Source organism: Neoarthrinium moseri, assembly GCF_022829205.1.
Source record: "Neoarthrinium moseri strain CBS 164.80 chromosome Unknown scaffold6_Wmoseri_CBS_16480, whole genome shotgun sequence".
In the NCBI taxonomy this organism is placed as follows: Eukaryota; Fungi; Ascomycota; class Sordariomycetes; order Amphisphaeriales; family Apiosporaceae; genus Neoarthrinium; species Neoarthrinium moseri.
In genome coordinates, this window is record NW_026055120.1 from 592,178 (window position 1) to 614,623 (window position 22,446).

At 53.4% G+C, this 22,446-nt stretch overlaps 7 protein-coding genes across 7 annotated transcripts; 2 read left to right on the plus strand and 5 right to left on the minus strand.

The window, feature by feature from the left end:
- Positions 1 to 250: 250 nt before the first annotated feature.
- JN550_002759 (uncharacterized protein) lies at positions 251 to 1,091 on the minus strand (the record flags this gene model as incomplete). The annotated part of the gene is made up of 2 exons (XM_049314090.1): positions 251 to 1,015; positions 1,071 to 1,091. The coding sequence occupies 2 exons, from the start codon at positions 1,089 to 1,091 to the stop codon at positions 251 to 253; spliced, it is 786 nt and encodes a 261-aa protein (XP_049175284.1).
- Positions 1,092 to 1,762: 671 nt separating this feature from the next.
- On the minus strand, positions 1,763 to 4,130 carry JN550_002760 (uncharacterized protein; the record flags this gene model as incomplete). Its single annotated transcript, XM_049314091.1, has 5 exons — positions 1,763 to 1,955; positions 2,027 to 2,230; positions 2,289 to 2,589; positions 2,657 to 2,780; positions 2,847 to 4,130. The coding sequence occupies 5 exons, from the start codon at positions 4,128 to 4,130 to the stop codon at positions 1,763 to 1,765; spliced, it is 2,106 nt and encodes a 701-aa protein (XP_049175285.1).
- Positions 4,131 to 4,755: 625 nt separating this feature from the next.
- Positions 4,756 to 6,010, minus strand: JN550_002761 (uncharacterized protein; the record flags this gene model as incomplete). Its single annotated transcript, XM_049314092.1, has 3 exons — positions 4,756 to 5,199; positions 5,270 to 5,620; positions 5,675 to 6,010. The coding sequence occupies 3 exons, from the start codon at positions 6,008 to 6,010 to the stop codon at positions 4,756 to 4,758; spliced, it is 1,131 nt and encodes a 376-aa protein (XP_049175286.1).
- Positions 6,011 to 10,528: 4,518 nt separating this feature from the next.
- JN550_002762 (uncharacterized protein) lies at positions 10,529 to 11,865 on the minus strand (the record flags this gene model as incomplete). Its single annotated transcript, XM_049314093.1, has 2 exons — positions 10,529 to 11,301; positions 11,358 to 11,865. The coding sequence occupies 2 exons, from the start codon at positions 11,863 to 11,865 to the stop codon at positions 10,529 to 10,531; spliced, it is 1,281 nt and encodes a 426-aa protein (XP_049175287.1).
- Positions 11,866 to 14,268: 2,403 nt separating this feature from the next.
- Positions 14,269 to 15,279, plus strand: JN550_002763 (uncharacterized protein; the record flags this gene model as incomplete). The annotated part of the gene is made up of 2 exons (XM_049314094.1): positions 14,269 to 14,484; positions 14,764 to 15,279. 2 exons carry the CDS (start codon positions 14,269 to 14,271, stop codon positions 15,277 to 15,279), a joined length of 732 nt encoding a protein of 243 aa, XP_049175288.1.
- Positions 15,280 to 15,578: 299 nt separating this feature from the next.
- On the minus strand, positions 15,579 to 17,825 carry JN550_002764 (uncharacterized protein; the record flags this gene model as incomplete). The annotated part of the gene is made up of 2 exons (XM_049314095.1): positions 15,579 to 17,598; positions 17,671 to 17,825. 2 exons carry the CDS (start codon positions 17,823 to 17,825, stop codon positions 15,579 to 15,581), a joined length of 2,175 nt encoding a protein of 724 aa, XP_049175289.1.
- Positions 17,826 to 18,471: 646 nt separating this feature from the next.
- On the plus strand, positions 18,472 to 19,649 carry JN550_002765 (uncharacterized protein; the record flags this gene model as incomplete). The annotated part of the gene is made up of 2 exons (XM_049314096.1): positions 18,472 to 18,576; positions 18,669 to 19,649. The coding sequence occupies 2 exons, from the start codon at positions 18,472 to 18,474 to the stop codon at positions 19,647 to 19,649; spliced, it is 1,086 nt and encodes a 361-aa protein (XP_049175290.1).
- Between the last annotated feature and the right edge of the window lie 2,797 nt (positions 19,650 to 22,446).

Below are 22,446 nucleotides of genomic sequence, written 5' to 3' on the forward strand. Positions count from 1 at the left end.
TCGTTGATAGGTATGTCAGTAAGTTGAAAAGAACAGGGTCAATGGCATGGGCTACGGTGGGGTTTGTAGAAATTGGTGATGTGAAGGACATCTCGGCTTCGTTGAGTCATGATCTGGGTTTCATAATTATGACAACAAGTGTCCTTGAGGGAAGTGATGCTATAGTACAATCGGTCTATGGGTTGGTTTGCCTGTTTCAGCATCAGTCAGTTTGTCTGTTAGGTTCCGATGAACAAAGTGACTTACGACTCTATACACCCCTCAATACGGTATTATCCCGCTTGTCCACGGGCAGATATCTTTCGGCCAGAGCCTCCTCAACGGTCTGGTTCACGCCGCTGGGCTTCTCGTACCGTTGTCTCAGCGTCCTCTCGACGGGATTCAGCTTCTCGTCAACCTTGCCCTCGACCTTCTCGCCAGCACCCACCACCTTGTCCTTGGCGAGACCCAAGGCCTCCTTGCCCTTCTCGATCCCCTTGCCGACGGCGCTGAATAGCGAGCCCCTGGCCTCCTCTGCCTGCTTCTCACCCCGGCTCAGAGCATCGGAGCCACGAGCCTTCGCATCGGCATATGCGCTCTTCGCAGCCTCGGCCACACCTGCCGCCTTTGCGTCGGCAGCGCTCTTGACGTCGTCCTTAGCCTCGCCAGCTAATCTTGCAGCTTTGTTCTCAGCTTTCTCGGCTCCATCAACAGCATTCCCGAGGGCACGCCCCCACAGGCGGCCAGCTGCGCTCTCGAGGCCTTCCCGTACCTCGACCCAGTCCGTCTCCTGGGCCCAGCGGACGGCGCCCTCGACCTCGGCATTCCACTTGTCCTTGGCGGACTCGACGAGGTTGGCGCGCTCTAGAGCGGCGAGTTCGGAGCGCGTGGGCGGGTGGAGGGGGGGGAGCGGGTCGGTGATGCCGGAGACGACGAGGTTGTTGGCGCGCAGGATGGCGGACTGGCGCTCACGGTTCCGCTGGTGGGCGAGGACTGTAAGGTAGGCGAGCGAGAGGGTCAGGGTGACGCCTCCGGTCTGCGGCAATGCATTAGCCCTGGTGCAAGATGGGTTGAAGACGGTCGGGACCTACGAAGCCGGTGGTGAAGCCCATGATGACGGGTGCGGTCGGAATGTGAGCGCACCGGGGCGCGGGTGTCCTTATTGACGTGCCAATTGATCGGGCTACGTCTGGGAGCTGAAGGGGGGCTGGCGGCAGGTCACTCTTGTTGCGTTAGTAGTTGCGCAATCCCAATCCCCAATTGCCAGTGAGGACCGTCGACTTTTCCTTGGAGGTTGGCTGCTGGAGCTCGCCGTCCCGGAAAATGACGAAAGTCGCGCTTAGTCTAGCCGCCACTAATCCCAGACCGGCATCGCACATATGCATAACTGCATAACATTGACATAACCACTTTTGACCGCTGCTTTAAAGAGATCTCATCCACAAATTCGAGCGCGAAGTCGTTGAGTTCCTCATCCGTGCAGGGAAGAGACAACTCTATACCAAGGAAACCATTCTCTGCCCAAGGAGCAGCTGTTCCACCCCAACTTAGACCATACCAGTGACAATTTGGCAATTGGTACCCAGCAACATAAGTCTGTAGCCAATAGCAAGCAGGTGGACTTAACGCCGTGGCCCTATAGGGGCCATACTAGCAGTGTTACAGTAGGACCAGGCAACGAAGACTGTAAGATTTCCGGACGTGGGAAGTTGAAGTGAATTTATTTTTCTCGTCGTCTGTCGGCTCAGCGGTACGTAAGTAACGGTCTGGTTTTCTTACCTAGTCAGTTCCCCCTGATATTACGGAGCAACGCTTCCGCGCTCGGGGGATGGCCAAGAAATCTCTCCAACATATCTAGTTCGTCGAGGCTTGCTCCAGGCTCGAGGATATCGCGCCGAAACTTGGCCCAAACATCTTGATCGCGTGGGTCTTTCGCAAACGCGGTCTCGAAAAGATCCGCAGCAAATACGTAAGCACTTTATCAGTCAATTGTGTGATTTTTATACCAAAATAAGCGCCATTGCAACAACTATAGGCAAAGACTTACCTGATGTAGGAAAAGTAACCCGCGTCGTATCCCGCCATCAAGTGTCCAATACTGGCGAATGGATATCCGCGGTCTTGGATATCTGGGGTTTCGAGTAAGGCTAATCTCTTCACAAGACTGTGATAGATATCTGACGGGGCTAGGTTTAGCGCATCTTCGTGACTACTGAGGTGGTGGATAGCCATGTCGAATTGCGAAAAAGCGCTGCGCAGGCAAATCATTTAGTATGATGCACTCCCTGCTTTGCACTAGATCAACTTACAGCTGGCGTAGAAACCATATGGCCCGATTTGTTTTGCGACTTTCGACAAGACTGTCCAGAATGGCATCCGGGATTTGTTTTGGCGGAACGGGTGCTCCCGGATTTTTGGCTTTCCACGATTCCAAAATTTTGGGGTCCGTTGCGGTATAATGACAACTCATGCTCCTCAGTTCCTCTTTCGTCCAGCACCAATTCTCGAGCATGACTCCCAATGCCTCTTCGAATTCACGTGCCACCTCGTGGCCATGGAACCTGACGTATGAGGTCCTGGAGATAAGGTCATGGATTCCGTGTCCAAGTTCTGATACGTTCTTTCAGCAATGTGCCTGGCCAGTAATCAAATTAAAGGAAAGGTTTACATTGCTTACCGTGGAAAAGGGATACGATTTCGTGATGCTTGAGCAAATCACTCCCTAAACTAGTTGGGCGGGGAAAACTACACATTAGGATCGTCGCAGGGTACACTCTGCTACCATCGTCTTTCAGGTAGCCCTAAACTCGTGTTAAGTCGTTTTCGAGTCATCTTTGAAGGTCTTTGGGGAAACACAAGAGACGTACCCTTTGAATGTTCACATTCTGCGAGCCCCGATACTTGTTAGGCCTCGACAGTAGGTCTGTATAGATGTATCCAATAAAGTCATCTCTCGAGGTGTCCCTCTTATCCCAGACAGCCCACACCTCAACTTCTTCATGCCAAACATGGCCTTCCAACAACGCGGATGGGAGCGGCGTAAACTGTAGTTGCAAACACGATGCAAATATATCTAGCATAGCAGAAACAGTAGTCCGCATGGGGAAATACTCGGAGATCTTGGTGTGATCCACCTGGAAGTTTTCTTCTGCAACCCGGGCATAATACCAGAAGTCCCATGGTGGTATATGGCCATCATCATTTTGAAGAACTTGATTCTTGGCCAAATCTTTCGCGCGTAGCTTCAGTAAATGGTCCATCTCTTGCTGTCCCTGGGGTAATATTCCTTTTTCCAGTTCCTCTAGCAGATTCATCACCCAGCCTGGAGATCTGGCAGCACGCTTTTCGATCTTGAGAGAGGCATGGCTATCGTACCCGAGCAGACGTGCATTCTCATCTCTCTTCGCAACAATCTCTTTCAATATCTCCACATTCTGCGGCAGCTTGTGCGCGTTGGTAACGTATATCTTTTTCCGAGTTGAGGGAATCGATGCATGCTCCAACAAAGCATCAACATCATTCCTTCCTAGCGGAACGTATACCACGTCTTGCCTGGCCTCCGAAACCGTGATAAAACGATCAAGGTCCCGAGGGAGTACTCCAGCTAGTTCCTGAAGTAAGAATCTCTGCTTACCATCGTCGTCGCGGATGTTCCGATTATACTCGCGCCGCAGATCTTCAATGTGATTTTTTGTTTCGGAGTATCGTTTGATCTCGTCGACGGTAAGCACCCCATGGCCACAAAGCCTGAAATCTTTAAGTAGACTATCAAGATATTTGGCTGATTCACGGGCAAGCGGCTCGGACTTGTCCTTGACCGCTTTAACTAGGAGATAGAGATCTTCCCTTGAGTTGAACTCCGCTTCGCACTCTACCCAGAGCTTGCAAGCTTTATCCGATGCCTCCCGAGAAATTGCGTCAGGCGAAGCGTAGCGCAGCATTGCCATGACCCCAACGGCGCCTTGCGTTTCGTTCTCAATATCAATGAGTGGCTTGATGACATTTTTGAAGCAGGCCTGTGGCGGCTGGGTGGTTCTCGCAACGCGCTCACGAACCTCGCGGATCTCTGCCACAATTCTCTCCATTGTCGGAAGAATTTCATCGCCCGGGATAATCTTCAGAATAGCCTGCGGTAGCGTCGGACAAGCCATGGTTGCGACTGGGCTCACATATAGTAGGCTTAGTCGAAAGAGTGAAGACTTTAAAGGTAAAGAGGTGAGTGCCATCGAGACTCTTATAGTTCATGCTGCGAGACCCGGAGTTCTGCAGATGCAAGGAAGGTACATGGGTAGGCTGATCATTGCTCGTAAGTATGATTGACCAATCAATGATGGACATGTGATATCTACCATGCCACATTTCTGCGGGTACGGACGCGCCCAGGATGCAAGGGAAAGTCACACTACGAACAGGTACCTATTCAGCCAGGATTCTTGGGTATTATTTCACTACTTGTGAGCCAATCATGGCTGCATGGCAGACAGGACTTAGCGACCTGATTTTGATGAACAGTCCCTGCCAAGGAGCTAGCACTCTCGCACTCCCAGCCAACATAAGCCAGAGTCGAGAGAGGAGAGGCAGATGATCACTGGTGAAACCGCAGGGGGGTCTGCCTAACAAAGTTTCTTCGCCAGATCTCACTTCCACTTTCGAACCTGAGCTCTTCGCAGTGGGACCTGAGCTGTTATTCAGCAGACATGACTGAAGCTGCCTGAGACTGGCCTCACCACCCCTAATCAACCTTACGCAGAACAACCCCTAGTATAATCTGTCTTACTATAAATATCTTCCATCGTAACCCCATAGTGGAGAAGAGGGAGTGATATTCTTTAAACTCTGCTTCGCAGCTGTAACTGCAGCTTCATCTAGAGGCACATGATCATTGGCCACTTGATCCTCGTGATTCATTAGCCATAGCTGATCATCCAACTCTGGAAAATCTTTCCCCACGAGCTTGTCCGGCCACGGAAATCGGAGCGGCAATCGACTGTCGTACTTGTCTCGAAAGATGTGAAAATACTTGGTAGCGTGATAGCGGTACCATCGCGGTCGGTTGAATTTAGAGGCTAGTATTGGCAAGGGGCAGGCTGTGGAGGCAGCATCCGAGTCTTCGGACTCCAGCCCCAGAAAGGAGACGAGCTTTTCGAGCTGGTCAACCGTAGGTGGGAAGATGGTAGTCGGTCCGGATAGCAATGCTGAGTGCAGGAAAACTTGCTTACACTGACCCAAGGTTAGCATGGCCATCGGTGACACATCTTAGCATTTCGGTCCCCCACCCTTCCACACTTACATCGGTGTCAGACTCTCCACGATCAAATAGCAAGACGCCCCCAAAAATCTTTGCTTCCGCCCAGTAACCCACCACATCAGAAAAGCGGCGAGGGTATTGCTCGTAATCAACGTGTTCCGGGTGATAGAATACTACTGGAGGGGGAACATGCCGCCAACGATACCTCTCATCCCCGGCTTCTTTCAAGCTTTCCTGCTCCGCTCTCCACTTATCGTACTCTTGTTTGTGACGGCTGTGTCCATTTTCGAACAAGAATACAGCAATCTGGTGGCATGAGACGGCGAGCAACTCAAATAGCCGTAAATGAAAGGGCTGGCTACCCAGAGCCTGATCTTGGAAAGCCTGCAGTGTCTTCGAATAAGTTAGTATATAATTATAGACTGGCGTGTGTAGAGTATGATTTACACATGGCTTGAATCTGAGGGATAACGGATCGAACGCCGCTCCGAAGGCTCGAGCCTGCTCAAGAACACCATCGCATAGACTTGTATGCAGCTTTACGGGGTGGTCAGGAAGGTCCGGGCGCCAATCAAATTGGTGGAAAGAATCCGTTGTGGGATACCCATCAATGATCTGGGCGTATGTGAACTCGGCTAATTCTGTGCGGAGGAGATGGTCTAGCGCTGTGGTAAGGGCATTCAAATGCTCCCCATCTAGGTTCTCGGGCGACAAGGTCTCAGTTTGCTCGCCTCGTTCGGGTGGAGGGAGAGCGAGGTAGTCTCCTTCAAGGCGCGCCCGCATGGCGAAGACAACAGCGTTTGATTGTACGAATGTCGATGATATCGACGATGAATTTATCGACGGGGACCTGGGAGGCTGAGGGGGATAACTGAAGTGGCTAGAGTGGGGTACGCGCCCATGTCACAAGCCATCGTGGGGCAGACTCTATCCGCCATCCCGCATATTTAGAACCAACATCACTATACAACAGGAGCTGGACTCCATGGCCAACGTGTTTTGGCCCAAGTCTACGTGACTGATCACATCTCCTGTGGGACTGCTCCAGGTCAAGGCCAATAACGACGCTTGGCGAGCGTGAGCCGATACACCGGGGCACAAGGCGGAGACTTCTGAATTGCCATTCACAGAAGTAGGCCACGGCAAAGATTTGATACTATTCTTGACGAGGAAAGCGGCGATAAGTCGGTTGGCAACACTATGGCCACCATCATATCGAAAACCTCCCCACGCCGAGACCCCTTTAGTCAACTGCCACCGGAAATTCTTCTGAATGTGATCAAATCATGTGACGGGCTGTCCACGCTATGGAGTGTTACCGAAGCCTCACCTACTTGCGGAGCACTGTTTGACAGTTATGCGCTCGAGATAACAGAGGCCCTCCTAGTGGCCACTGTCCCCTTCCAGGTCCGCAGGCTTATTCGAGCCGTGATTCGCACACAGTCATTAACGGCCCCCGGTCTAGAACAGGCCCAGAAGATTACTGGAACGAATCGGCCCCATTGACTGCGGTGGAAGTTGGTGGTCATGAGTTTCTTCGGTGCTTCCTTTTCCTGGCGCACAACATACATGTGTTGGCTCATGACTGCATTGATCACTACATTCAGGCATCCCTAGCCATGCACCCATCGTTCATAACGGAACTTGGGGTCAAAGAAGCCGGATACCGAGATCTTTTTGACAGAGCAAGCCTCACCCATTCACGCCTCGTGCGACTGGCCCACCTTCCTGGATAGAGGAACAACGTACCATTAGTTCGCTGTGGTACATCCATTTCTTCTGGGAACTGAAGACTGCGGAGCATTCAAACCGTTTGCCTTGGCCAAAAGAGGACTTAAAGACCATGGCCTCAACGAACCTCCGCGATTTCTACAAAATTATTGAATATGAGATACAACAGATGTTGACAGCTGATGACTTCATCATGGATAATCCGAGGGGTGGGAACAGGCATGAGTATACTTGTCGGCCATCTTGTAGAACTGTCAGGAGCAAGTTCAACACTAATTGCGCCTCAAAACCGTTTCTCCCCAGTCAAAAAGATGAGGATTGCTCCCTAGGCGAGCGCTACCTTTTCCGTAACTCTATGGCATTCAAGTTCTGGATCCTTACTTCAAGGGATTTCAGAATGAGGCAAGACTTTTCCAGGAAGTTCGATGACTGGCGAAAGTTCGGGTTTGCCTTGTGGGACGACCAACGTATGAACGACCTTGGCTTTGCTATACCTAAAGAACGGCTTTTGCATTTCGATACGCTAAAGTGCTACTATACGTGATTAAGCGTACTGAATTGATGATGGATGTTGGTGACAAATTCGGACTACGAAGCCACCGTACACTATGACGCTCACGTAATTACAAGAAGTCAAAAAGAGATTCCGACGCGGAACCCATTTAGAAGAAAGTAACTTGAACATCGACCAATCTGTTCCTTCTCTATCCGCCATAACCGTTTTGGCACATGATGTCCTCTCCCCCATGTGTGGAGTCATGACTGCGGGGTATACAGTGTCAGGGGCTTCAGAGACGATTTCCAAACAAGAACGCCCTTACGGGCATTCATTATTGCTGTAGCGATGGATAGATCTGATCCCACTGTGATAACAACAATTGGCAGTGTCAGCCATGGCCAACGCATGACTACAATAGCATTCGTCTGCCAAACAGTGCCGTGGGAGTCTGTCGCATTCCGCCGTCCAACCCGTATAGCATCTGAAAGTGCTTACCCATATTGGAAATCACTAGTGGTATATCGCTCAGTGACTTGAATTGTCCTTGAATAATGAAAGAGAAAAACTGATCCATTATGGTGGGGGCGAACGTCTGGTCAAAAAGTTTAGCCATCTCTAGTTGATCCATTATACTAACGGAGAAAGTTAATAAATCAGGATTCAGTAAGTGGTGGAAGTCTTCTGTACCCCTGGACAATTCCAAATTAAATATTTCATCCATTTTGGGTCCTCCGGTGGCAATCCGTAGGGGGATGGTATTGTAGGAGTATGGCTGTAGATTTCCATGTAGCTGGCACAAGTGCATTAATTTCGATAAAACAATTTCAATGGAATTTTTCAGTGCTTACTACGGTGAAGTTCTGAAATAAAATTCTACACCAATCTATTGCGCACTGGTAAGCAACCAGGCCATCACGCGACTCTAAGAAAGTATCATTCCATAGGGAACCATATTGGGATGCAATAATTGCCAGCTGCGAGATTCTTTCCGAATCCGTTACTGGAGAATCGTGTTGGGCATTTGCCATCATAGGTCCTACTCGATATTTGATAGCGAAGAAAGAAAACCCTCCTGGCAGATAAAACTGTATGCCATAGTCAGTCAGTGACCCATTTCGCACAACTGCTATTTTTTTTGTGATATCTTCGCACGTACTACAAACCCTAAGCGAAGTGAAAGACTCCCAAGTACAGTTTCCGGTGGGGCACGACAGTTCTTTCGGCAGGTTCATACCATAAAGCCCAGCAAAGAATGCAGCTCTCCAAGCTGCGTAGATCCTATCATGATCTGAGAGAAAAGGTAAGTGCTTGAAGTAAATAGAAATTGATGCCTAACTTACTAGCCATGACTACTGCGCCATCGTAGGTCCACCCTCCCGATATTGAATCTGCCACTTTCGTAGTAAAAAAGGAGCTTGTGAATATTTAAGGGGCAAATTTTTCCATTGAAACCGAGACGATCTGTTGCGCAAAGGGATCCATTACCAACCGAATGGCAGTGATGAGAGCAAGACCGATTGTAATAATAGGTCTCCCGGATATAGCACGTGTCCAAAGCCGGGACAGAGCTCCCCATGGGCCACGACTTGCGCTGTCGTGAGCTTGAAGCTCGCGCAGTGGTACATTACGTTCATATACGCAATGGGTGGAGCGCCTTTGCCCTACCTTCAAGGGTCCTGTCTACGCGATGCTTAGCGCAATTATGGCACCGAGACCGAGTCGAAGAATTTATAGTCGTCGTGGATGATTTTTGAAAGGACGCTGTCTTCTTCGCAAGTGTTCTCGAGGCCAGAGTTGGCTCTGGGTGCTTGACGCCAGACAACAGACAGACGGTACTGCCAGTACCGCTTACCCTATTCCTCGTCGACTGCACGTCAAGGTCAATCACTGCCTGTATGTCTATCGCTTCAGCGGCGCCAACAGCTGGTTGAGGAAACCTTTTCGCTAAATTGATGGTGACCGTTCGTACGTGGGCAGATTTTCTTGGATTGCGGATGCTGAGACATATCAGAATAACGAAACGACCCGAGATCTCGAAGCAAGTCCATTAACAAGAAAGTTTCATTTTGAAATATCTGAAAGCAGGCTACGGTACAGCCTCCTTCATTATGCAATCGGTCTCACATGGAGTTTATGCACAGCCTTCGCTCAAAAGATTCTGTCGCACAAGGAAGGGGGCGTAGGGGGAGGGGGAAGGGGGTAAACAATTTATATCCGGCTGCAGAGTGTTGTCCAGTCAATCAAGAAACTACGCAGCCTGATCAGAGTGGGACTCTTCCAGCAAGTTCTTGCAGGTTTCTCAGCGATCACTGCACGTGGATTGCGACCACAATAGAAGAGTTGGGGCCTGTGCGACAGCAGGTGTTGATGCCCAATAGGGCTGTGCATTATTAGACCCCGAAAGCACCCACGGATTTCATATCTAGACACGGAATCATCTTCAGTGCTCTTAAGGAATAGCCCAGTATGTGAAGCGTATTGAACAAAGAGGATTTCTCTTAAACTTGCTCATAACGTCCTGCTGTCGGCTCGCATCAAGCTCTGCTGCTAATTTGTGGATTAGAAATAAGAATCGGAGGCGTTGCACGCACCAACCCCTGCATTGATAGCCTGTTGTATTCACAACTGTAATTATGTCTTAACTTTCAGCTTTTGAGATAAATACTTCAATGTGCTTTCGTTACGGCCAGGGGTGTCTATAAATGACATGCGCGGTCCCTAAGCCCTATCAAGTGTCCGATCACCAATGCCAACACATTGACCATGGTAGAGCTTACGTATATCAAAATCGCACGCACTTCGGTGCCTGTTTATTCTGGCTTCGATTTCGAGTTTGTGGACGCCAAATTGTAGGCACGCATGCCAGATACGACGTGCTAGACAGCCCGGTGGATGAGTTCTTGGGTGTCACGTAACTGTTGGAAGTAAAAGAGGGACAAGGAATACGACAACTTTCGACCTATCAGCGAGGTGCATGTCTGCCTCGGATAGGAGCCGTTTGAAATATTATTGGCGAGATGTTCGACAGATTCTGCCATGGCGATTCCGCGCAGAAGCCAATGGCCCGCCGATCAGGCTGTTGGTGGTGTTGCATTAAGTTGTTCAATAGCCGGTAGGCCATACTGCGTCATCCATCTGTTGTCCAGAGCATCCTTTGCTGTGATGCGGCGAGTTGGCTCGTACGTAAGCATCGAGCCCAACAAATCGTCGATAGCAGCCAACTCCTGCGTGGTAAATTCAGAGCTGGTCGTGCCATCACCGCGGCCCATGATCCTTAATCGCTCGGCCAGAGGCCGAGAGCGCGGCTCATGCATCTTGGTCGTGTTTGTGTCCCAGCATCCATCTTCAAGGAAATAATCTCGCCGTGCGCCCCAGGAACTCCACCAATGCTCAGGAAGACGACCTATGGTGCTGATCATCTCGGCCACAACAAGATCCTCGTCTGCCATAAATCCCTCGAACAGAGGCCTTTCTCCAAGAATTTCGTACAGAGTGCACGCTGCCGTCCACACATCTGCCGCTTGATTAACGCCTTCGTGGAAGATGGCCTCGGGAGGCAAGAGTAAGAGGGGCGTGCGCAGGTTCACATCGGTACGACTGCCGGTTTCACATAAAAAGGCTTCGCCGAAGTCTGCGATAATTATGTCGGCCTTGGTAACGTCCTCGGCGGAGATAACAATGGATGCGGAGGGCACGCAATATCGCGGTACCTCGGGGCCTGGCGGTTGCTCGTCAAGGCGCTTTACTGGCAATCTCTGCGGTTCGCCAACTCGTTGGTAAAGCTCCTCCACGGACTGCGAAGAAAAGCATGAGTGTTTGAAAAGCACATTGTTCGTGTGAATGTCTGAGCTACTGTCAGTCTCAGTCTGCGATAATGGAATGAAATGCTGGGTGACCTACCGCCATGCACCACGCCACACGAATGAACATAGGACAACCCTAGCAAAAGCTGTGCGGCTATAGCTCGCGCCACTTGGACCGGAAACATCCACGTGGTACTTAGTTCTTTGGAGATAGCAACACTGAACCCAGCCGCCTCGGTAACGATTGTTTGATGACGACCATTGGGACCTGCGATAAAAAAGCTGTCTACTAATGTTGTGGTATAACTGCGCCCGGGATGTTCAGCTTGGCCAGCGGCAAGGCGGGCCAAAATCACACTCTCTGTGTTTTTCTGGGATACATCAGCTCTTAGAATTTTAAGAGCAGCGAACTTGTGCCGTAGCGTGTCCCAGGCCAGCCACACGGTAGAGAAGCTTCCAAAGCCCAGCTTGTGCACGATACGATATCGCCCACCATGGTAAGTCTCGTCCAAGTGGACAGGATGTAACCCGCCTGGACTATAGTCCTCGAGGTCTTCAACTCCCTCGTGCCATTGATAGATAGCTTCGTGCACCGAGGGTTCCATGATGATAGGGGTTTTGCAGGAGGCACCACTAAAAGTTGACACAGCGCGACAGTAGAAGCGCAGGTCCTGCGTACGACTAGAGGAGTGAAGCCGGCTGGCAAATAATGCGAAACAAGAGGAAAGCGTGCGCATTGCGTTTGTGCATCATTCAAGTCTGGTAGCCGCACGGGTGTCGAGTAATTTGTTTGATTACTTACCTTAGGCGTGGTGAGGGCGACGCAGCGATGGTGAGGTGGCCAAGATGAGTATGATTTGACTAGGAAGCGCGCGCGCGCGCGCGGTGGGGCGGACATGCTGTTGGCACTTAGGCAACGAATTCGACGCCGCGTAGTGGAGGTCACCAAGGCATCTTCGTCACACAGCCGAGACGTCGATGAATAACGATATCCAATCGACTTCAGCAGTGTCTGTGAGACCTAGTCGATTCGTCAAGCCAGATAATACGCGTGACGCTGCTGGCAAGGAGGTTTGGCCAGAAGGTCTGCGCTCTGAAGATGTGGATGTCAGCGAAAATATGGGTGTCGACTAGCTCAGTTTTCGCGACTGTGCAATCATGAGTAATAACAGACGGTGGAGTAATTAGCAATTATGAGAATCACGTTGAATATTGTTCAAGATCGCTTTGTACCCAAGTACGCAGTGTATCTTTGTCGGTTAATGCTCCGTAAACTCAATACTACAAGCCTTTTCTTTGCACAAACCCAATCCTACCGTCTTATCGACCTGTTGAAGATCCAAACACGAACTTCTTTTCGTACTGCCACCTTGTTTGCAAGTTGCGATTACTGCCAAGTACGGTTTATTTGTACGACGACCGCATCCTGTTGCCAAAGCTGGCTTGGGCTTCAACCGGCTCTGACATTTTTCTTTGTTCCATGCCGTTCTACACATGGCGTATTTCAGGTACGAAACAGAGATTGCCATGTTGGTAGCGTGCTTAATAAAGTGACAATGGTATGAAGGAAGCCATAGCTAAATGACGCAAAGCTGCCCTTATGACTATATGTAATCAAAATTAGGATAAGCCATCACGTTGTGAAGCAGTTACTATCACAATAACATCTATAGATACGCCTCGCCGGGGCGGGACGGAGGCGGTCAAGAATGGTGAAAACTATGAGCGATCCGCGTTGGAGAGTTTAGCAGGTACGCTATATCTCTATATGAGCCCGAGGAGCCGATCGACAAGATTAGGAAGCGCCCGCTTTCTTCATACACAGAGAACAGCGGCCCCTGTGGACGTCATAATTAAAGGGCGGCGAACCCTCTGGAAACTACTGACATGCCCAATACTATGCCCTTGGTATGAAATGAACAGGGCACTTGCTAATGCTCGAGGACCTCTGTCAATATTCACTGAAGCTTACCTGGAAAGATTTCGGGAGAGAAGCCATGGCGATAGATGGCAGCGTCGATTTTGAGATCCCGGAAACCACGACGACTGTTCAAACGAAAGCATTCAGGGGATTTCTGGCACCTACCATGTTGCAGGCAGTACGGTCATGCTGGCGCACCACAAGAGTCTCTTCGGGCGGAAGCGGATCCACAAGCTCTGTGTCTTAGGCCAAGAAGTGGCGTACACTATTGATGGCGACTTGCAGAATCTCGGACCTCACATCGTGATGTACGTGGAACATGTACCAGAGGAGAATGACGGGAGATCAGCAGGCATGAACGACCATTTCCACGGCGACTTGTCAAGTTGCGTAGGCCACCATATGTATTCGAGGAATTACAGGAAACGCGAGAGCTGTAGGTAAACCGTTTACCATGCCACTTATAACCTGGCCATGTCTGCATGAGCATGTGCCACGAGAGAGGAACACACTAGGCTCGATGATGCATCGTCTGCTTTTGTTCTCGAAGCAAGACCATATCCGACCCTCCTGAACCTCTAAACGTCGTAGCTTAGCCAGTCAATGATGCCCACAACTCAAGTGCATAAGGAGGCTTTGATGCATACCGCTAGCCAAAGTACCAAGATCATGGCATACTTGGTGCTTGGTGAATGTGAGCATGTGAAGCTGGCATCCATCGGGCACTAAGCACTACAGGTAGGCACTAGGTCACTTTAGGCCGAGAGCTGCCGCTAAAACAAGGGACCGACCCCCCGGCCCGCCCAGGCCCCGGGATGCGGCTTTGCCCAAAAATTTCCATCCTGGCGTCGAACCCAGTCGACCAATTGGAAGCGCGAGGCTGAAGCTCCCAAAGCTCGACCCGGACCGACGACAGAAGGACAACCCTTCCCAAGAGGCGTGTGCCAACGAAACGAAAGCGACGCCGAACCCTCCATTCGACACCGACTGACCGCCACCGGCCTCGGATACATCCTCACCGTCGCCCCCCGAACCCCCGAACCCCCGAACCGTCCAGCTAAGGCAGAGCGCCAGCCCGTTCGTCACGATGGCCGGCGGCTTGGTCAAGTACCGGCACCTGAGCCGCGGCAGCGCCCACCGCATGGCCCTGCTGCGCAACCTGGTCACGTCGCTCGTCAAGCACGAGAGCATCCGCACCACCTGGGCCAAGGCCAAGGAGACCCAGCGCATGGCCGACAAGCTCATCACCCTCGCCAAGCGCAACAACGAGACGGCCCGCCGGAAGGCCCAGGGTATCCTCTTTGTACGTCTCCCATCCCGCTCTCTATCGCTCCTATATCATCTGCCCGGAGGGTCACACTTGGAATGAGGAAGGCGAAGGAACGAAAGAAACGACGCAGGCAAGAAATGGAGATGAGATCTCTTGGTAAACGGAACAGAAATGCTCAATTGATTCATGATCACTGTCTTACGGGGCTTGGATTCCTGCACAAAGCCCAGAGAAAGGCAGACAGATACAAAGAGAGACAGACAGACAGACAGACAGACAGACGGACGAGCTGACCACTTCCCACCCAAACAGACCCCGCACGACCTGCTCCCCAAGCTCTTCACAACGCTGCGCCAGCGGTACCAGGACCGGCCGGGCGGGTACACGCGGGTGCTGCGGACGGAGCCGCGGTCGACGTACGACCAGGCGCCGACGGCGATCCTGGAGTTCGTCGACGGGCCCAAGGACATGCGCTTCCACATGACGGCGGCGACGTGCGCGCGCGACCAGCGCCTCGGCCGCGCGCCCACCGCCATCACCGAGCTCAACCGCCGCAAGGTCACGCGCTTCCGCGCCGGCGGCCGCGCCGAGTTCGACGCCATGGTCGAGCAGATGAAGGGCCTCGGCTTCGGCGCCACCCCCGACGAGCGCCGCGCCCGCCGCGACGACCGCATCGCCGCCCTCGCCGAGGACCCCAAGGGCAGCACCGCCCGTGCTGGGAAGAAGGGTGCCAGCAGCAGGACGCAGAGCCGGGACGAGGCCGATGTCGACGAGGAGGTTGTGGTGCGCGGCAAGGGCGAGAACAAGAACATCAGCGTTCTGCGGTAGAGGACGGCCGAACGACGACGGGGGCTCTTGTTTGGCTGACTGCATACCTCGGGAGCAGCAGAGGAGGAGGGGTGGGAAGAGAACGACACTGTACTATATTTACGCCTGTCGGGCTTGGTCGAGATGCGATCCGATACGCTGTACAAGAGAGATCTATATTTGTAGAATGTACCAATTGTACAATGCTAAATGCACCTAGCCAGGGGGGAGGCACATGCTACCCATCAACTTCAAACATTATCCAATTGGGCTCTGGTCTCATTACTATTGTATTCTTTGTACAGGCCAACTATATCGTCCTAGATGAAATCAAACGTGTCCCCGCGCTCGCGGATCATCTTGCCCACGCGCTGGCTGCCGACGACGCGCTCGAGCTTGAGCAGGTCGTAGCGGGAGAAGAGCGCGCGCACGTGGGCCATGCCGGGCTCGAGGCGGGCGTCGGCCTCGCTCTTGGCCAGGTAAGCGCCGGCGATCTCGCGGTAGAAGACGGGGTTGTCGGGCAGGCCGTAGAAGACGACGCGGCGCACGCCGGCCAGGGCGTAGCGGCGGAAGTGGTGGGCGCGCTCCGTGTACAGCAGCACCTGGTGGCGGCCGTTGAGGAAGTGCGAGCGCGCGCGCGACGCCTCGGGCACGCTGGCGTACTCGGACACGGCGCCAAAGGTCAGGTTCTGCACGGCGGCCGAGGTGGCGAAGTAGTTGCGCACGCGCACGAAGTCGAGGTACGACGGCACAAAGACCAGCGTGCCGTGGGCGTCCTTGGCGCGGCGGGCCAGGGCCGGCACGACGGCCGAGGTGAAGTACTCGAAGCGGGCGTCGGGCTCGGCGGCGACGGAGCGGGCCTCGAAGCGCGAGAAGGTCTGCTTGGCCCTGACGCCCAGCGCCTGGATGGCGCCGGCGTACTCGGGCTGCACGCGCACGCGGCCGGCCCAGTTGGCGCACTGGCGGTGCAGCTCCGACAGCTCGGGCGTGTTGAAGGCCGAGAAGACGAGCGTCTGGCGGTAGTGCTGGGCCTGCTTCTCCAGGTACCACTCACGCACGCGGCTGAAGTCGCAGCCGTGGGCCTCGCGCGGCTGCAGGTTGAGGTGCTCGAGGATGAACTCGACGTGCTCCCAGTTCTGCATCAGCAGGGCGTCGGCCTGGTCGACGACGACCATCTCGATGGAGCTCAGGTAGTCGTAGTCGAGCTTCTTGCTCTTGTCCTTGGTCTCCTCGGACGAGCCGATGGCCATGCGCAGCCCCAGGGGCGAGGCGATCAGGATGTCCGAGTTGTAGAAGGCGGCAAAGTACTTGACCGTCTTGCGGGTGAACTTGACGCCGACGCGGAACATGTCGTCGTCGTTGCCCTCGAACAGCTCCCGGAAGTCCTCGGCCCGGTCGTCCGAGAACTTGGACGAGGGGTCTAGGTACGACTCGTCGAAGCGCTTGCGGTTCTCCTGCTGGTCCGGGGTGCAGATGGCGCAGATGGCGTTGACCATCTTGACGGCCGACTGGCGCGTGGGCAGGAGCATCAGCACCTTGGGGCGCGTGAAGCCCTGGTCGCGCGGCTCGAAGTCGGTGTCCTCGCCCTCCCTGGCGAGCTTGGCGTTGTTCTTGATGACGCGGTCCCGGGTCTTGAAGACGTGGTTGATGGCGTGCAGGCAGGCCATCTGCCGTATGCTGTCTGCGTTCTTGGGTGTGCGCCCGCAGAACAGGAGGTCGTTGTAGCCGAACGTCAGGGGGTAGAGGACCTGCTCGAGCTTGTCGAAGGAGGGTCGCTTCGATATGGCCTCGCCCACTCTCTGCTTCAGCTTCAGTTCCGCGGGCGACGACATGGTGGCCGGGGCACGGGCTGACTGGGCCGAGTCCTTGCCCGGCAGGACTCTGGTGACCCTCCACTTGTTCAACTCGACCTGGGCCGTGGAGAACTCGTGCTTCTCAATCGCCTTCAGCCGGCTGGACACGTCTGCCTCGTCGGCGTGAGCAAAATGTGTCTCGAAAGGATCAGTGTCGTCTGGGGCCTCGTCGTCCGAGTCTTGGTCTTCCACCGGCACCTCATCGGCCGGGTCCTCCTCGGGCTCGTCTACGTGATCCACGTCATCTCCCTGGGCTGGTTTGTCCTCTAGGTCCTGCTCAGACTGCATGGGTTGGTCCTGCGAGGGGTCCAGCCTCCTCCGCTTTGCCTGGGGCGGTTGTGCCTTGGCAAAGCTCTGCAGCAGGGCTTGATAAGCCTTCTTCGAGGCGCCCTGATCCTCATCCTCCGAGTCCTCATCATCGTCGTCATCTATGTCAGAAGGGTCCTCCGACGGTAGGTCATCTTCCGATGCCTCACTATCTGACTCCCTGGTTGGTTGGTTGGCTGTCAGAGAGAGGCGGCCCGCCAGGTGTAGATGTAGAAGTAGAAATCGCACTCACTCTATCTCGGCCAGGCGCGAGCTATCGAACTTGGGGCCGTATGCCTTTCTCTTGGTCGGCGGACCGGCTTTCCCGCCCTTCCCGCCCTTCCCACCTTTCCCACCCGGTGCACGGCGCTTGACGCCCGCGGAGAACTTTCCTCCCCGAGGCGGCATGGCGACTTGACTGGGCTGGGCTGTGTTGGGTCTGTGCTGTATATCGATGCGACGCGACTCACAAGATGGCTCACTCAGGTCCCTTGGTCAATCACATGTAAATGTTTCATAGCGACAGAGAAAGGGAAAAAAAGAAGCATCAGCCTCGCAGAAAAAGAACCCCAGTCGTTCCTCAGCCTTGTGCTACGCAGCCAGCCAAACTTTCTACGGGTCCCCACGTCCAACCTTGGAACGACGTCTGGGTCTGGTTCTGCTCTTTGCCCCCACTTGGACTGTCCTGGGCTGTCGTGGCTTATCTTATCATAGCGCGCACAACCCCTCGCCCGCCCGCTGGGAATGCGCTGCCCAAAGTTGAAAATTCGCCCGAAATTTCGACTCGTCCGTCGGCGCCTTGGGATTGGTCTGGCTGCACACCAGCACCACCACCACCAGCAGTAGAAGCACCACAGGGAAGACGAGGACGAAGAAAAAAACCGGGGCCCCCGAATGAGAAAGACCGTGATCCGAGCCCAGCCAGAGGAACCCGACCAGCGAACCACCACATCAAACACCTCCCTCCCTCTCGCCAAACCACCACGGCCCCCCGACGACGACGACGACCAGATCCAGTCAATCTCCCCCCCTGGCGTCCTACGAACCACCCATCATGGCTGTGGATCAAGAGTCGTTCCTGCATCTGTCGCGGCCTCTGGCCCCCGTCGCCAACCTGCAGAGCAACATTGCCCCGCTCTCCGTCAACATCCAGCCGACGGTATGATACTGACCTCCTTGCTGCTGTTGCTGTTGGGCATCATATCCCTGAGACTCCTGCTGACGCGATGGCTCTCTCTCTCTCTCCCACAGGCCATCCTCTCCATCCTCGACCACGCCGTCCGCCGCGATGCCCCCGCCACGCCCACCACCTCCTCCCGTGTCATCGGCGCCCTGATAGGATCCCGTTCCGAGGACGGCAGCGAGCTCTCCGTCTCGTCCGCCTTCGCCATCCCCCACACCGAGAACGAGGACCAGGTCGAGGTCGACGTCGAGTACCAGAAGAACATGCTCACCCTGCACCTCAAGGCCTCCCCGCGCGAGACCCTGCTGGGCTGGTACACCACCTCGCACGAACTTAACAGCTTCAGCGCCCTCATCCAGAACTTCTTCGCCAGCCCCGAGACCGGCACCTTCCCCCACCCCGCCGTCCACCTGACCGTCTCCACCGACCCCGGCGCCGACGTCCAGCTCAAGGCCTACATCTCGGCCCCCGTCGCCGTCAACGCCGAGCGCGCCGCCGAGAGCTGCATGTTCATCCAGGTGCCCCACCGCGTCTCCTACAACGACGCCGAGCGCTCCGCCCTCGAGCTCATCTCCTCCGCCAAGGACACCGAGTCGCGCACCGCCCCCATCCCCTCCGACGTCGAGGGCCTGGTCCGCTCCATCGAGTCTAGCATCGACCTGCTCGAGCGCGTCTCGGCCTGGATCGGCGAGATCCTCGACGAGGAGCGCGAGCCCAACAACGCCATCGGCCAGTACCTCATGTCCGCCCTGTCCCTGGCCCCCAAGGTCGACGCCGCCAGCATCGAGCACGACTTCAACAACCACATCCAGGACGTCCTCATGGTCTCCTACCTGGCCAACAGCATCCGCACACAGATCGACCTGAGCCAGCGCTTAGCGACCGCCGTCCTGAGCGACGAGAAGGCCGACAAGGACGACACCAAGGGCGGCGAGAGGGGCGAGCGCGGCGACAGGAGAGGCGGTCGCGGCGGCAGGGGCGGCCGTGGTGGTGGCCGCGGCGGCCGGGAGCAGAGAGAGCCCAAGGAGCCTCGGGAACCCGCGGAATGAACGTGAGCACTGTCCGTCTGGTGGACACATCATGATCATGAGGACAAACACCTAGGCATTCCGAGGAGAACGGACATGGTACCAGGACGGCATCATGACAGCGGCACAGGCTTTTTGTGCTTGATTCCGGGTTGTGCGATGGGGTTGGGCGAACTAGACGTCTGAAAAAAACTCTAGATCGGCCGCATCATCTCCAAGTTTGCATGGCGAGGAGCTGGGGTTACAAAAAGAAACCGCAAGACATCCTTTCGTGCAAAGTATATTAGGCGTTCTTGTCGGACGGCACTTGGGATTAGAGATATGAATTGACTCTATAAAGACATCACTTTCAAGACTTGTTCATGGTTGCTTATGTCATAATGATGAACTACAATGGACTTGAGAAACTGTTTCGTTTGGCGGCTTGACTAGGCTGATATACTCAATTTTGCATAGAGCGACGATGGCAGGGCGCTAAAATAGTCAAAAACTTACAATGTTGCTATAGTCCAGCTTAGCGACTTCACTGTGTCGACTATAGCTGGTCCATCAGCTCCTGCCTGTCGGGGCCAGTCTCGCTCAAAACCAATGATATCACTTGAGAATTTATGCAAAACCAGAGAACAAACGCTGGACCTAAAATACACGTGAGAAGTCTTCTGGCTCTATTCATCCGCCCAAGCCATCGCGCTGCTCCCCAGAGATCCCCAACGGATTACCTAGAAAGAGTAACGCTACTGTTTGTTCCACCTTCCCCCTATCTCTCCGTCTTTCTCTCCAACCTCGCCCGCATCACCGCTCTCATGAACCCTATCCACGCCTCCTCGGCCTGCACTGCGAGCAGTACCCGTCGTCCAGATAGTGCTTCGACTTCTCCCACAGGTTGGTGCACAGCGGCGAGTAGTTGTTGTTGTCCCAACACTCCGCGCCGTCCTGCGTTACGGGGTCCCACTGCTTCCGGTCCCACTTGCTGCCCAGCTCCCTTAGGCAAACTTTGCACCGGGTGACGAATAAACGGCCGCCGCACATTTTCTTCTTGTTTTCCTGGTCTAGGTCTAGGTCTTAGTTCGGAGATGGTCCTTCGGGAGAGGGACTTGATGCTGGCTTTTGTGTAAGTAATCTGGTTGTCTCTCTCGTATGTGTGTATGCTGCTCTGTTCTGCGACGATAGAGATTCCTGGTTGGTCCTGATGATAGTGTTGCGTGGCCGTCAAGGTGCGAGAATGCAGGCTTTAAGGGGCTCTATAAGTACTTCTTCTCTCGGTGAAGAGTGAATAAATCAATTCCTGGGTTAAGAGTTGTTCCTTTTACCATCTCAATTCACTTGGCAGTCCGCAGGAGATGCCATCAGCACACCGATTGTATATAGGTTCATACTTCACCTGGACGAGAATGTGAAAGCAAATCAGGAAGTGGTTTGAAGTGAATGTAGACGAGAGCAACGTGATCTCACTGGTCCACTGCCCTTGTTGGGTTGAATACTACACCTACCTCTAAACCCGCATATCAAGTTGCATGTTGAAACATATTAAACGCCGACTTGATGCCGGGCCTGCATAGTCTGTATTCACAGTACTTGAGCTATTTGGGTACCAAGTCTAGGGTCCTTTGACCAGGTATTAATTGGAAGCTTTACATTGTGGCCACCAAAATGGACAGTCATACTCATAAGGCATCCAAGAGTCCACCACTGCGAACGCTCCAAGGGACAGTGGCCAAAATTCTTGTGAGTTAGGGGAACAGCTTTCGAGTCGATGGATTTAGGCCAGCTTCTACAGCGTGATAAATTCTTTGCTTTTGCTGCCCAAGCAAATGATTTTGATCATGGTCCATCAAAGTGGAAGGTGACGAAGGAGAATCGGCAGGTCAAACTGGCACACATGCTTCTTCAGCATAATGTGGGCTGCGAAGGGTTCAGCCGTGCTTCAAACTGTTATATGGTGTTGTCTTGGGTTCCACTAAGCGGCAGTTAAAAAGATTTTCGTCATGTTTTACCAGATTCAAAATTCATGAACCCCCTTTTCATGTTCTTCATAGCCCTCGTCTTATAATATGCTTAAGAGGTATGGCAGCGCCTGCTACTGCCTGGGTACAATGTCGGTTAGCATTGTCCCTGACAACACGCAACGACGCAAGACTGACAGTGATCGGTTCCATCGGCGGATGACTTTTGGTCAGTCTAATAAACGGGTCTGTTGACTGCTTACGGTCCGAGGGCATTTCAGGCATATAATGTGTACCAGCGAAGCATAATGAGGGCAGCGCAAATCACACGCCGAAGCGTCATTAAAAATACAAACTCATAGTTCCACTTCAGAATCACATCGCATATCATTTCTCCAGGCCGTGTTCTCGAACCTTGCGAAAGCTTGAATCACGTCCAGACTCCACCATAGTGTAGTGCTAACACTTTGGAGCCGAAATTCGCTAAAGTGTTGACTCTGAAGGCAGAACACATTACTTTCTCATCTGCAGTATGAATGTACACGTGATCGGTACACTGAAGTGAACTATAGGCTCGCTTACTTCCAGGGGGCCTGCAGACCAATAGCGCATCCAATCAAGTGGAAGAGACAATGTCAACAGATCGAGACCCAAGCCGCCTTGGGTTTTTCTACTTCGTATGGCTTTTTTAGGCCAAAAATGGTGCAAAACATCTGAATATGAATAGACTATTTTAGCAGTATAAGCCTTCTTTTTTGTGTGAGAAAATGTTCTCAAAGTTAGAGGGAGGGAAACAAAAGGCTTGGCCTTGTGAGTGTATCTGAGTTCGGCAGACGGTGATTGAAACGTACCCTGCTGCGAAAACAACAAGAGCC